We start from the raw sequence: 15480 nt of genomic DNA on the forward strand, positions 1-15480 counted from the left end.
CCAGCAAGAGTTTGAAAACAAGGACTGAGCTCCATCTCTTACTATCACACAGGCAACATGGGAAATCTTTGTCAGAATATTCTAGACACTGCAACAGCAGAAACCCCACATCTGACCACCTGTACAGGCATGGGAATTTCATAGGCGAGTATCTGGAAAAAGATACTTGAGTACAGAGTTTTCAGAGTTCAACATTAACTTAACGCTGCTCCCACAGACAGATCTGTACAATGCCCTGACCCCAGCATAGTATGCTAGTAGACCTGCACTAAATGTTTCTGAAGGTGGCATCTTTGAAGCGTTTTTAAAAAATTGCCTAGAGAACAAAAAATGACCAGTCTAGATCCACAGGCAAATTACCTGGTCACAGCTCAACTTCTTACAAGAATTTTGTTTCTGTTGTTAAGAGAGTTCTCCATACAATTAACTTTGCTTTGCAAGCTGAAGCAACAGTCATGAAGTCTGTTTGGTTTTGAGGAGTAACAGAACTGAACGGACAGTTCAGAGGACTCCCAGAAAAGGCCCATTTATTCTGTTCCCTGTTTAAGCACATTTCTATTAGACTTCGCAGTTATAGTCTTCCTTGTTGACATCAGCTGCTACAAGGTGGTCTGTAATAATTTACCCAAATTCAACAGCTGGTTTACCAACTGGACTCTCCCTCTTTTCAGGAACTGTATAGCAGTACCATATTAACAACACAAGAAGCCAAGTTACCAGCCTTCCCCAAACCAAGGTGCTGAGTGAACACTTCAAATACATACTGGGCCAGACAGACTGCCTTATCAGTAAATAAATACAGCACAAAACATATCTGATTTTTCATTAACAGTACTGAAGATTTCTTCTAGGACTTCAAACACCAAGGATCACTTCATAAATTATATGATCCTATCACTACCCACTAAAATTAAGGGGAGTTTCCAATAATTTTTGTTAGCAGTGGAGCCTATAACATATTTTACATCTGGTGCTCTGGTCTTTAATCTCAGTCAGATAAAACCTGAACATTCATTTGACTACAAAGACACCAATGTCCCAAATTCAGACTGATTTTCACCCTCCCCATAAGTCGTTCCCACCTGCTGCTATAGAAGTGTCACTGCAAAATGTCAAAAGCACTGCAGGGGAGATCCCAAAGGGCACCAAACTCCCACTGACTTGCCATGGGAGGTGGAAGCCTAACCCTCCCTCCATACATTTGAAGTCTATCCTTGCAATTTAATTAAAGATTATAAAACCCATCATCTCATAGCTTCAAATCTTAGTGAAAGGCAGCAACAGAAGATTCTTAACTCTGAACAGCTGTACTAAAGATAGATACTGAACAGAAAAGAAGTTTGGGTTTTTTTGGTTTTTTTTCTTCAATTTGGCAACCTACTTACAACTTAAAAGAACCGAAGAATCAAACCATTAGTGTGCTTGTAAGGTGCTTAATTTCCTACATGTTCCTGGAACCTTGGCTATATAAAAGATTTCACAATACAAGCAAGGCTGGAGTTTATTTTTGAAAGAATTAATTATATAGCCTTACGCATACTGTATTACAACTAAGCCATCAGACACTTAAGAACAGGCTACTAAGATTCTTCACCATTACAGCAAAATACAGTTTTTTAAGATGCAAGACTCATGTAAGTGAAAAACACATAGGAACTGCTGAAAAAGTTCTCTGGACTTAGACCCTGGTGAGCCATCAAGAGTGATTTCAAAGGAACCAGCATTCACTTACGATACTGCCACTTCCAATACTGCCAAAATCTGTGATAGTGAACCACTGCTGGCTGATCTCAAGTGCCAAAAGGAGCTTAGGAAAAAATAGAGCATCTGATTATATTTGAAGATTTATCCATGGAAAGTTTTCAAGCGATGAAATAAAATTCATCCTACTAGGAAGTTGCCTTGGAGACAACTAAAACCAAATGCCCTACAGCACATATTCTGCCTTCTCTTGACAGTGTGAGGGAAGTGATGCACAGAGAGAAGAGAAACAGGAAGGAATGGGACCACAAAATCATTATCATACTTTTAATTTTCTTTAGGCAGTGCTTTTTCTACTGCCCTGTAGGCCATTAGCATGGCATAAACTAAGAGGCACAGATGTTATTTATTTGGTTGGAAATGAAAGCAAGTGGAAGACTTGAGCCAGCAAGGTACTTCCCCCTTCACAAAATATATGTTGATTGTCCTAGTTTCAGGGTTTTATTGCTATCCCCTAAATTACTGTTCTGAATTTAACATTTCTTTTTAATTCTATCCTTTCAACATTGAGAAGGGAGTTTGACTTTCATCAGTCATGCTACAGCAAGAAGTGTTTTTCATACACTTTTCCACAGAATCAAGGCAGTTTCTAGTTTTTAAAAACTTTTACAAATTGTAAAATACATTCACTTGTCTAAAATTCAAGAATTTTCAGCTCTCATGCTAAAAGTAAGGTTAAGACAGGGCAATACACACCGTTCCTTTTGTCTGTGCTGTGGTGGGAGTAACGGTAAAACATTTTAAAATTTTATTGCATGTTAAAACAGGAAGCCCAGAAACACCCATTTGTCGTCTTGTCTTGATGAGTAAAATATTAATCCATTTTGGTCCTTTATGCTGATAGCATAAACACTTGATGCCAAGAAGCAGCATGGTCCTTTAGAAAAAGCAATATCCTGAGATACAAGAGACCTGTGTTTTCTTCCTTGCTCAGCCACAGACCTACTGTGTGGCTTTGGGCAAAGAAGTATCATCTCTTTACTTCCATTTTCTTTTACCATCTTTATTTACAGGCTAATTAGATGGCGGGGGAAGTGGGGGGTGGGAAGGAGAGAGGAGCACTGTAAGTGCTTATTAATGCAGGTGTTTATATTTTCCAGGCTCAACCTCAGCTGGGGATACTAGGTGCTTGTGTAAAATAGGGTACTTCATGGTCTTGCTCTTTGGTGGTGGGGTGCCTGGATGTGCCCTTCCCACCTCCTCTCTTTGTGTTTGAAGATGTTTAGAAAGCACACTTGACCTATATTCACTTTTCTCAATTCACAGACCACTAAACTTTGGCTACATTATGTCAGTTGAATTTACTGTAGCTTCTCAACCCCAGAGTAATAAATGCCTTGGTGAGAAAAGGAGACAATTTCCCTTTATTTGCTTTTTCCTCTTTGCCAAATCATTCTCTTTACTTACACAGTCCTTGGGATTAGAGCAGGAACAAGAGAATATAGCCTCCATTCTGCAAGTATTCAAATCCAAACAAACACCACTGCTTTACTGAATACAGCATTTAATTTAGACACAGATTATTCAGTGCTAGAGAAGCTGCAATTCAAAAGTGAATAATAAAAGTTCTGCTAAACATTACAGAAATAGAGTGCATACTTTATCTCTTCTTTTCTGCGCCTTCATTTTTGAGTTATGCCATACATACTGAAAGTACCAGGAGAGGCATGCTTCTTAGCAATGAAGTTTAATTTAAAGCAAGGGGAAAAAAAACCCAATCTGTTGCCAAATTGACTTGGGAATACCTGTTGCTCCCTTTTTCCACTTTCCTTGGTGACAGAGCACATTAGTAACAAAATTGCCAGAAAGATCCATCAAGAACAGAAATTCTACAACAGCAGAACACATGAGGTGCGCTTGGTTTTCTATCACCTTCACTCATTTCTCAAGATCAATGTTCTTAAGGCTTCTTTGTATATTTCAAGGCACAAATACATCCATCTTGACAGAACAGCAGTGGTACCAGCACACGGGGAGCAATATGAGTATGTCAGACTTATGAAATTCTTACTACACTTGTTAGGGTTAACTTTAACAAAAATCAAGCTTTATAAAGAATTACCTGCAAAAATCACATCAGTCCTCCCCGTGCTTCTTTAATAGCTGGGAAAGAAAAATCGCAGACCTAACAGTGAGTGCCTGCTCACTCTTTTAGCACGGGTGAACCAGAAGCCGCCACGTCTTTGGCCTCATCATTATGTGCCATAGCACATAATTTATTTAGGATAATGGGAACACCAGAAGTGGTACCAGGTCATGCTTTCCTTATCCTGCACTGGCTTAAATGCCCCTGGTTCACTTTGTCTTCTGACCCATGTTTTTCATAATTTTCAAATTTCAATTTTAATTAAATTGTCTCTAGGGGTTCAAGAGAAGTACATTCTTAATTTACTTCAACCTTGTCCTGCAGCCGTTCAGTGGTGAGAATGGTTAACGAAATCAACTATAGTGCCAAACACAGTTCACAAGGAACTGTACTTCCTCAACAGGTCATATAGGTCTGCTATTGTTTACCCCATCTGTATTGCTATCTATTCTTCAAGCATGCCTTCTACTTTACTACAAACAAGAAGATTCATAGCAGACTCCACCCAATTTTCAGGTAGATGAAAGGAATGTTGGTAGTAACCACAATAAACTGCACATGAATTTTAACAACAGTTTCTCTGGCTCTTAAAATTATTCAAAAGCTTCTCTTAAAACACAAGTCCCTTTCCATTGCATTAAGGCAAAATTAAGCATTTTACATGTTTCTTGTATTTTCAGTAGACTCTGCAAAGCAGCATTGCAGAAAACAAAAGAGAAACTATGTTTTTGGAAAGTCAGAGATAAGAGATTCCAGGAGCAAAGAGGCATAACTTGGAAATGCTGAATAAAAACGTTGGCTGATTATTTCTGCTAACAGGAGCACCACTAAAAGAATAAAATAATTGTTTTATTCTGCTGTTAGGTGTCAAGAGTTACACATCCAAGGCAGTAAGAAAGTAAGCCCAAGAGCATTTGAAATGTTAGTTCAAGCTTTCCTTTTCTCCAGAAGACAACTTTTATAATCAACTGTGCTGGCTAATGGGACAATTAGATCACCTCCACTGAAAAGGCCATGCCCAATTTTTGCCTAGTCTTTGTGGACAGATGTGGGTGGGAAGGCGTACACCTGTATTCCTTGAGGATTCAGCCTGCTTTACATCAAAACTTCATTGTTCAGCCCATATCGACAGCAGGAGGTTGGCCTGTTTGGCAGAAGCCTGCCAGCTATGACATAGCAGCGGTCCCAGATGCAGGTTTGCACATGGGAGAGCTTAGGCTAGGTGGCACTCCGCAGGTAAGGTGAGGAGCATGCGGAGTAATCCATGTCGTCAGAACCAGTGGAATAAACACCTGGTTCAGAGTCACAGATATTCTGCATAGCTCCACTCTCAGCAGCCCTCCTTGCCCTCCCCACTGAACAGAGAGAGGGAGAACCCTTTATAACTTCTGTAACCCAGTGGTGAAAGAAGGGTTTTAAAGGGGCAGATGGGTTTCACTGGCTTGACATAAACCTTAAGAGATGTAAAAACTGAAAAATGCTGGATGGGAATGAGCAGGACCAGAGGGAATTAGAACAAATGCTTAGTATTAATGAAGGATACTTAGTAACTGTCCTTCTTTTACAGACTGGTACTCCCTTAGGGAGTTTCAGTAAAGTCAGAACAATAACAACAACAATTAATACTAAGATACCGCACAATGTGCCCACAGGAGCACTTGAGCTTAATATTTTTATAGGACACTCACTAACAGACTGTAGGAGTTTGCAACAAAGTTACTGGGAGGAGAAAAGCTCTGTGCCTTTGTGGCTGCAGGAACCTTCAGACCTCCCAGAAGTGTCACAGTGTCAACAGCACTAACAACAAGGTTCTTTGGAGATTCAGAGAGTGACAGCATCTTGCTCCATCAACATACTTTACTGCTTCCATCCTTCCAAAGTTCAAATATGGTATAGTTCACAGCCGTAAGGAATCTCCCCACATCATGAATTTAATTAGGAAAGAAAGTCCCATAATACATTTTATATGATTTACCACCATCTATTTCAACACCTTTAAAACATTCAGCAATGCAGAGGAAAAGACTGTTTTGGTGATTTTTTTCTTCCCACTAAAGGAGGCCTTGAATTTTAGATCTATTATGTTCGAATTGAACCTGATCAATAAATCAAGAAATCTTATCTCAATCTTTAAAGATCTGTATTACAGGACTGACCCAATACAGTAAGGCAGAGACAGCAGAGTAGGAACCAGATGTTTTAAGTACTACAAGAGGAGAAGCAGATAAAACATAAGGAGCTGAAGAGGAAATATGTCAATCACGAAGACCCTACCACTTCAGGTAAGAATATGGCTCATGAGTAATATTCTTACATTGGCTGCTGCTTCCTTTTTTTCCCTTCCTCCCCCAAACTCAGCATCTTCATCCAATTTAAAAAGTCAGTCTTACTTGCTATCTTGGACAGATTTACTTTTTCTGTTATATCACCCTAGACAACTGGTGCTATAGCGCCTTCCAGTTGTGGAATGCCATGGCTAACTAGGGAATCAGTACTGACAAATGCTTCCAGGACATAAACAGTGCTGTGGTTTTCCTACCATTCTAAGCCTGTAAAGAGCACAATCGTGTTGCTACTTCAGAAGCAGGATTTGGACCTGTCAAGGTATAAATAATGGAGAACAAAGCTATTAAATTATAAGAAAGTAATTCTAAAGAAACCTTTCCTTTTTGTATTAGGACATACGAAGCTTGAGCTGAAGTGCCTGCTGTGCCACATCAAGAGGGAGACACTACACCTGACACCCCTCTCCAAGGTGACTGCCCAGTCAAGTTACCAGATGTTCATTTCTGGAGTTGATTCCAGCACAGACCTGAAGAACCAACTGTTTGTGTCAACCATGCCACGCTGCTGTGATGTGTTGCAGTTCTGAAGACTCAACCTTTTCCAGCAAAACACTGTCAAGAACTTCTTGGCTGGTTAAGACAAATAAATATTTTAAATTCCTAAGAGCTGGTTAAGCTCCTCTGAAGCAACCACACTGCCTTAATTTCAGCTGCTATTCCAGAACACATTTACCTCTACTTGGCAATTTCTGTACCTTTTACACACACAAATTGAAAACAGGCTTTCAGAAATTCTTTTTGTTAGTATATGACAAGTTAAAAAGGAATGGCATCGACTTGATCTGCCTGCTATCTGAGCAGATATTACAATACAACACAGGTTGCCAACTGATTTATATCCACAGCACCCATCATTTAGGCCAACGCAGACACATACATCATTAAAGAAAACAACCAGGACAAGTAACAGCTCACATTAATACATCACAGAATGATAAACACATTGTAAAGTCCTGTGGCTTTTTCCAGATAGACAAGCTTGATAGCATTAACTCTCTTCCTGCCTTCCAGAGGACACAACCTCCTTTCCTCCTGGCATTCAGTATTCCAAACTCGCTGCTGATTTAGCTATTTTACAGCCTAATTCATCATGATTCGATAGCCATGCTATGGTAAAACAACTTTTGCTGTCCAGTTACTCAGCTTCTACAGTCAAGCCATGGTTTTGTCCTTTCCGTCTTTCATATTTTACAGCGTGTCACCGTTGTGTACGGGTTCTCCTCTCCCTAACAGTATCCAACCTAGAAAAGCGTAACATAGGTGTATCTGTATCTGAACTTTACAATACAATTAAACTATAGACACAACCTTACTGTAATTCTAAGGTCATGGCTGAAGCTCTGTGGTGAGGCAGAGGAAAAACTTGCATTCCTACTGTTGATCTTTCACTTGCGCTCTTGCATACACATGAATGACTGACAAAAAAGTCCTCGGGCTTGCTGGAGTAAATAACTGAAAGCAAATTTACTCCTAGGCATGAATAAACCCAATATTCAGCAAGAGACTGGTAAGAAGTATGTATTGCATTCATCAGGTTATATGGCAAGTTTCCAATAGTACTAGAAACCAAAGACAAAATCCTGAAGTCCCTCTGTATTTGCCCCCATACCTGAGCCACATATCTGCTACATGACTTCATTATGGATTGTCACTTTTTGTCTGAGCTCTTTCTCTGCAGTCATTTTAAGCTAATAGCAGCAGAACTGTGCAAACTGTCAACTCAAGTGTATTTTGGTACTACTAAACAAAAAAAAAAAAAGGAACTTGTTTCTCTATTAGCATGAGGCTACATCATGAAGTCTTTGAGAAACCCCTATTAATTTTGGTGACAATTTCAGTAGTTTGCTCTTAGCAAAAGCACAGTAACATTTTACCTTTCAATTTAAAGCATTTTTAATTTTTACCTTAACTGAAGGATAAAAGGAAAATGCTGAACATTTTACAGATGTTAAGGATATTGAACAAATACACAGATTAAAAAGGACACACATAGTCCTGTCACCACATTACTGAACATCAGCTTCAAGTAAAGCCATAGATAAGGCCAAATATTTAATAATTCTACATAAGTCTTTTAAAGCTTTAGAACTGCAGAATTTTTCAGTGGCACCCATTCAGAGGTGTCCTTTTCTTAACTACTTCCTGGAGAACCACAAGGGCAGGTTCAGGACCAAAAAAAAAAAACCCAAACAAAAAACAACCCCACAGCTTTTGATTATCAAGTATGTGCACACAAAATCTGCCTTTATAAACATGACTCTGATCACATATGATTAACATCTTTTCCAGTAAGGAAGTAACACTACGAAAATGCAATTTAAAAAAAACATTTAATTTTTTTTTTTTAATAAAAAATTGTTCAGCAGAATTGTTAAGTCTGCTTACCATCCTAAACACTCCTTTACGAGCTTCTTTCAGCTTTAAGTTAATGTCACAGAGAGAACAGCAATTTGCCCAGAAAACGTGACAAAAACTTAACCAATTAAGTAATAATTCTATGAAGGATTTTCAGAATACTTCTTAGCAAGGCAGAAGCCACAACCAACTACAGCAACAGGCTTAAAACATTGAATAAAACATTATTCAACTGTATGTACACCTCAAACATTCTTATAAAACTATCAAACATACTTCAGTGTTTGTCATACTGGCTATTGCTCAACACTGACTTGAATTTCCATATCCTATAATAAAGCTATTTCCAATAAAAATCCTTTTATAACTCTGCATTTAACACTTATCTAAATCCCAATCAAGAAAGCCTCATAGATCAGTGGGCAGGGGGAAGAAAAAAAGTCTCATGAAGTCTGTAGCAGTTGTTCTGTAAGATACAAAAAGCAAAGCAGGGAGAGATGTTTCCAGAGAGCTCCCAGGGCTGTGAAACAAACCTATTCTACAAGAAGATTGGGGAAGGTTTCTAAGCCACATTCCTGGTTTTATTTTATCTTGATTTATGAGAGACAACAGCAATATATATCATAGGTTTTATGTAACTTTCAGTGTTGCTTTTGTGCTGAACTCGTACTTGCACACAAGAGCGAAGTCAAGCTAAGAGGTCTTCAAGTCATCTCTGTGATAAACAATTGTCTCTTAAGATTACCGTACACATAACTGATGGTTTTGTAAATGCAAAGGACAGAGACTTATCCCACCCATTTCTACCAGAAGAAGACAAGACCTGAAAATATTTAGATTTTGCACAGAATCATGGAATGATATGATGTATGCCCATATGATACAAGCTATCCTTGCAGGAATGTTGCAATTCTGATTTCAAGCTCTGAGTTTCAGAAATAGAGGAAACATGCAGCCCCATTCACCAATGAACATTTTCTGAATAAATATGCAAATCAGCCCAAAAACTAATTAGAGAAAAGAAAGGATCTTGTCATTACACATTATAACATAAAAATAACAGGGAAAAAAAGTAAAAATCAAGGGCAGCCCAAGCTTTAAATGTGAGGCTGTGGATGGATGTCAAGGGACCTGTTAAACCCTGACACACCTGTACAGCTCCACGCTGTAACACACAAACATTTCTCATCTTTGGAACCTGACAAGCACAGTACACATTCTGCTGCTTACAGCTATCTTTGGATTAACAGGCTTCTGTGGCTTTGTCTCCCTTACAGCTCCACAGCCGCCTTCTGTATTTATCCCTTCATCTTAATCTCTAATATTCCCTAAGTATCTAACATAGACAAGAAATTGCTACCTGCTGAGAGGAGAAAAAAATGCAAAAATATATTGCAAAATGTTTATCTCAGACCCAGAAGAAAAGAGTATCTTTACTCCTCCACCCCAAACCTGCACCCAACAAAATTATTTACAGGCTTTTCTGTTACTAATTTTATTCAAGACAGGGCTTTTTGTTAGGCAGATTTGTTTTTTTCAGAAGAAAGGAGAACGGGTAGTTGTCATGTATCTCGCATGAAAACAAAATTGAAAACAGAACTTTATAATCGCTAATTGTGCTCTTTCACAATGGCATCTAAGCTAAGAGACTGCTTTTCATTTGTTATACTTTGAACCAGAGCAGGTATGCAGCTCAATATCCTACTTCACTTACCTTTCTTTTGTCTTCATCTGCTGGGTCAAATCTGAAAATGGCCCGATTCTGGGGGGAGGAGGGGAAGGGAAAAAAAAGAGAGAGAGAGTGAAGAGTTTACATTTGGTACATGAACATCAATTGCCAAGTATGTAATACCTACGAAACCATTATAAAACTTTAGGAGTCCTATTAAAACCATGAGGCCATAACCCTGTCAACTCATGTCCTTTTCTGTTCTACCACCCAACAGCAAGAGCTTCAGCAAGTGACTCCTACTAATGATTTCACAGTTACCTCACTACTGGTACAGAGCAAGCCTTGACCTGTGGGCTGTGTTTCCCATGAGAGCTAACCACCTCACACATTGCACTTTACATGGTGAAAAAAGATTAGCTATAGTCTTGTGTTTTACAGATACCTTATTACTCAGACTCTTCCCCGAGGAGTTCTTGTTTACAAGCTTTTGATTACACGTTCAAGTATTCCAAACTGGAACAACCATGGTATAATCTTGCCCAGAAAACAAGCAGTACAATTCAAATAAGCCTTACTACAAAAACTACCAGTTTCTCTACTGTGGCAATTTCCAAAAAACATGACCAAGGTATTTGTTCCTCTGGACAGTTAAACACTCGTTTAACGATGAGTACTTTTTTCCTGTTAAACACTTCAAATAGTAATCGAGTCTAGTTCTATGTTAGTATCCTGAAGTATGTTATTAGTGAAATATTACACCTATGACACAAAATTTATTCTGCCAGTCAAAGCAAACAGCAGTAATACCATAGTTATTTTAATGACATTTTAATACTTACAAGCTAAATGATTAAGCATGATGAACAGCTTCTAAAAAAATTAAAATCTCAGTTTCTATTATTTCTAATACAAAACTTGCTATATCATGCAAGTGACTGAAAAACAAAAGTGACCCTCCCCAGCACATTAGTGGGCCTCTTGCCTTTCCTGACACAAGCTCACAATTACACAGAAAGGCCTTGGCATCTACCCTACCATCAAGGGTTACCAATATCAGTTAGATCCTTGAGGAAGGAAGGAAAATAATTCCTTTCCTTTCTCTTACAGGGCTCAAACACTGTTGAACCACACCAGTTCACCAAAACACCAGCCAAAAGCAGGTGAATATTAACTGATGAGCAATTAACTAAGAGAAGGCAATCTTTGTATTTGCACGTGTACATTTTTGGAAATCTACAAAAGACATGTAGTGACAGTAAATAGTCTAAGCGCTGAAGGAACAGAGATTTGGAATAATCATTGCAAACAGGGCAGCACAGAGCAGCAAGAAGAGACCTATTAATTTCTCTCATTATAGTTATTCTATAGCCACCCGCACCTTAGAATGACACATAATCCATCCTTGCTTTTTAATTAAAGCTTATTTAATTTGTTACTTGGGAAAAAAACCTAAGGAAACCTGAAGCCCAGAAAAGGCATGGGCAAAGATCTGGAACCTGGAATGCTGTGCCCAGTCTTTGCTGGCCCACAGACAACGATTCTGAGTTAGTAACACATTGCACAGGAAGAGAGATGTACGAAACGTTAAGGCAAACTTCTTAAAAAGAAACACTACAAGAGAAATATCATATTGAGACAGTATAAGAGATTCCCATCCCACTTAAAAATAAGTATTTAGCTACAAATATAACTCCAAGACTTCGTTCAAAGACTTGAAATGCCAGAATAGAAACCACACCAGGTCTCGCTCTGTCCTTGAGAATTCAGCTTAAGCCTAAATAATTCACCTGGGGAAGCTGCTGAGAAGGCATAAAATCCAGTACAGTAAAATTAAGAAATGATGTTTGTGTTCACTTTTTGACTGAACACATTTAACAAAGGGTCATTTTCAAGAGCAAAGACAGGAGACAAACGGTTCCCTCAATAAGAATCCTTCCTCTGCACCTTAGAAGCCAGCGAGTTAAAAGTTAGATGTGTCTAATGAACTCTAGACCTACCAATCCTTCAGAAGAAGTGCCCGGCAACCACGTCAATCTCTACATTTGAATTTCACGTGCACAAAGGCAGCCTATGTCAAGACTGTTGCTCAAGCTTCTTCTAGAAGCTCCAGTTTGAGTGAAGGCATCAGTTATTGCCATTGTTAGACATAAAACATATTGCCTGTAAGACAGCAAACTTCAAGCCATCCTTTGGAGGCTAAAGAATAACTGTACACCAGCCCACATTCATTTGGTTTTTCACCTAATCACGGACCCGGGCATCTTTAACTAACAACCTGACTGTTCCCATAACACCCTCCTAAGTTTCAGCAGAGCACTAGTTCAACACAACTGCATTTAAATTACATCCAAAGCCAAACTCGGAGTCAGTACCAGCTTTAGGGATTTGTGTGCTAGTCACAGAGGTGTCTACACAAGGGACAGACACCTGATGGGTTGAGATGTGATCTTTAGAAATGGACTATACAGCTCTACTGAAATCTAGGTGTCAAAATGTCCCTATCGGGGCGGGGAGGTGGGGGAATATCCACCTGACATCTATCTTCACTCCAATTTCTACTTCCTAAGATCACCAGAGGATCCCTTCACTTCTTCACTTGGCATACATACATCATGCTGTAATGACAGTAGACACCAGGTACTCTTCAATACCCACCAGCATGAAAAGGTCAACCTGTTGTAACCCTGCTTTTAGCTGTCTCCCCTTTTCCCTTTGCTTGGCCTGAAACGCAGAAAAACCAGGCGAGGTTTGGCAGTTCGCGTTACACCTGCCCCGTCCCACCGCAGAGCTCCTGCTCCCCTAAGCACTGGGGCGGTCGCTGCCGAAGGGTGCAAAGGCCTCTCGCCACGCGCCCGCGAGAGCAGGCGACACAGAGCTGCCCACAAAGGGCAGCACCTCGGGCAAGTTACTATGTCATTATCCAAGTCGTTATCCATGTCATCATCCAAGAGGCTTTGGGGTTATCCTGTCCAGCTTCTCCCAAGAGGTACAGACAGGTTAAAAGACTTTTGAAGCAAACTTACACTGCAGATTAGCTCTTTCTACAGCTCGATCACCGACTCTCCACCACGCTACACGTCAGGCACGTCAAGCAGAGGCAAGACAAGGCGCGGGGGGGGGGGCCCAGGCCTGGCAACGGGCCCGATCCACCCGCGATGCCGCCGGCTTTGTGCTCCCGGGAGAACCTCATCTGCCCCCGGCGCTGCCCTCGCTCGTCACCCCCACGCTGCGCGGGGCCCGGCGGAGGGCACACGGGCAGGCCGCACCGGGCAGGCCGCACCGGGCAGGCCGCCGCCAGCCGGCGGGACGGCAGCAGAGCGGTGACCGCCGGGGACCCGGGGCAGAGCCGAGCCCGGGGGCAGCGGCCGGAGCTCCGACAGGGCGGGGGCGGAGGCGGGGGGGGCGGCGGAGGGGCGGGACCGCCGCGGCCCGGTGTCGGCGGCAGCTGCCGAGGGCGGGGCGGCGCCGCCGAGGGGGATGGGGGGAAAGCGGGGGTAAAACGGGGGGAGGGGAAGGACGCCCGCCCTCCCCCACAGCCCGTTACCTCCTCGTTGTACCGCGCTAGGACCGGCTCCACAGCCTCTCCGCCACCGCGCCGTTCCATGGCCTCCAGCACCGCGCCCAGCTCCATGCCCGCCGCCTGCCCTGCCCCGCCCCGCCCCGCTCCACCGGCAGCGGCCGCCTCCCCGTCCCGCCGCGCCCTGACCTCCTACCCCGCGCCCCCTGACGTCACGCGACGTGACACGACACGACGCTCCCCTTGGAAACCGTCCCGGAGTGGCAGGCAGCGCTCGCGCGCTATTGGCTGGAGGGGGCGGCCGCGTGCACCCCGTCGTCCTTCTATTGGCTGCCCTCCCTCCTAGCCCCTCCCTCACAGCATGCTGGGCGCGGCCGCGGGACCCAAGGGGCGCGGTGGGGGCGGGGGACCGGGCGTAGCGCCGGGCAGCCCCCGCCAGCCCGGGTGAGGAGGAGGAGGAGGCGCGGAGCGGGGCGGGGAGCGCCGGTCCGAGCCCCCAGCGGCCGCCGCCGTCCGGGAGGGTGCCGGCGGGCTGCCCGGTGGCACCGAGCGCGCCCTGGCACGCGCCCTCCGCGTCCGGCTTTGCCGTGGCGGCTGGCAGCAAAACAGAACCCTTTCTCTCAAGTCCGAGGCAGCGGAGGGGTGCGGGTACCCGGAAAGCCTCCGTGTGGAGACACAACTCCCCGCTCTTTGGGACGTCACGGCTGCCGTCCCAGAGCTGCCCGCCCACCCTCGCACGGGGGGTCCGCACGTTTTTGGAGGGCGCCGCTGCGGGCGCTGCCAGGGTGGCGCAGGGAGGGCCACCTGAAGGTCCCCTGCAAGGCCTTACGTTTAAGCTACAGCTGAGGAGATACGTGGGATTTATATATATATATATATAATTACACACATGTGTCGATCTATACAGGGTGCCCAGTAATCAAAATTTGCTCTCCAGATAGCCAAAGATGATAAAGTTAACAAAACCACAATAATAGAACATCAGATGGAGCTGCAGTCGGTCTCTTTTTGAAGTATTTTAATAAATTAATGTTCCGCAGCAATTCAGGAGGTAACTCAGGCCATGAAGAGAGACCTTTCATCTCACGAGCAATCCAAAGAGCGCTGAAGGTGCTAAGAGGTGTTGACACATGACTTTGCAGGCCTGACCTGAACTAGGATGGGCATTTTCTGGTTAGGGGTTTCTTTCCACAATGGGTTGAACTGAGATACAAAACCAGAACAACACGATCGTTGGCCTGCAAAGAGTAACAAAATCCAGCCCAAAGTACACAGCCATTTCTTCTGAGTCAGGTCTGTGTGCATACTAATGCGGCTTTTGAGAGAAACCCAGTAAAAATAATCCTCTGCTTGTTTGATTTACAACTCTATAACAAAGCATAACTGTGCTTAGATTTACTTCACAGCACATCGAAACACTCATTTGACTTGTACGTTGCCAATTAAACTTCTTGTTTAAATTTAAAAACCACTAAAAAATAAAGACTAGAGAACTGTTACCGCCCTTTAAAGGCACATTGTTATTCATCATCGGTGCGTTTTAGTTTCCACTTTAGGTAGCATATGAAGGATTAGGATTTCAATGAAAGAGGGGGACAGAATAAATTGCATCCTCTACCAAAGAACTGCCAGACCTTTTCAGATGGGCGCATACCGTGAGCCCTTCCCATGTTAGTCAGCTTTATCTAAACCTTCCAAAGCAATGTCTGCCCCTGAATTTCATGGGTTTCAGGGTCAGTCACAA

The 15480-nt window shown here is 42.6% G+C and overlaps 1 protein-coding gene across 2 annotated transcripts in view; it reads right to left on the reverse strand.

Moving 5' to 3' along the window:
- Window positions 1-13918, reverse strand: part of RIC8B (RIC8 guanine nucleotide exchange factor B) — a 39176-nt gene extending 25258 nt beyond the window's left edge. Inside the window, exons 1-2 of one of the 2 annotated variants that reach the window (XM_064455857.1) lie at window positions 13764-13918; window positions 10262-10309 (exon numbers count right to left, since the gene is read on the reverse strand). In XM_064455857.1, the coding sequence (XP_064311927.1) occupies window positions 10262-10309; window positions 13764-13850 (135 nt within the window). In that variant the 5' untranslated portion in view covers window positions 13851-13918. Of the gene's footprint in view, window positions 1-10261; window positions 10310-13242; window positions 13622-13763 lie in introns of those variants that run through there. The other variant, XM_064455863.1, reaches the window with a different exon arrangement.
- Between the last annotated feature and the right edge of the window lie 1562 nt (window positions 13919-15480).

This window comes from Phalacrocorax carbo, chromosome 1 (assembly GCF_963921805.1).
Source record: "Phalacrocorax carbo chromosome 1, bPhaCar2.1, whole genome shotgun sequence".
NCBI lineage: Eukaryota > Metazoa > Chordata > Aves > Suliformes > Phalacrocoracidae > Phalacrocorax > Phalacrocorax carbo.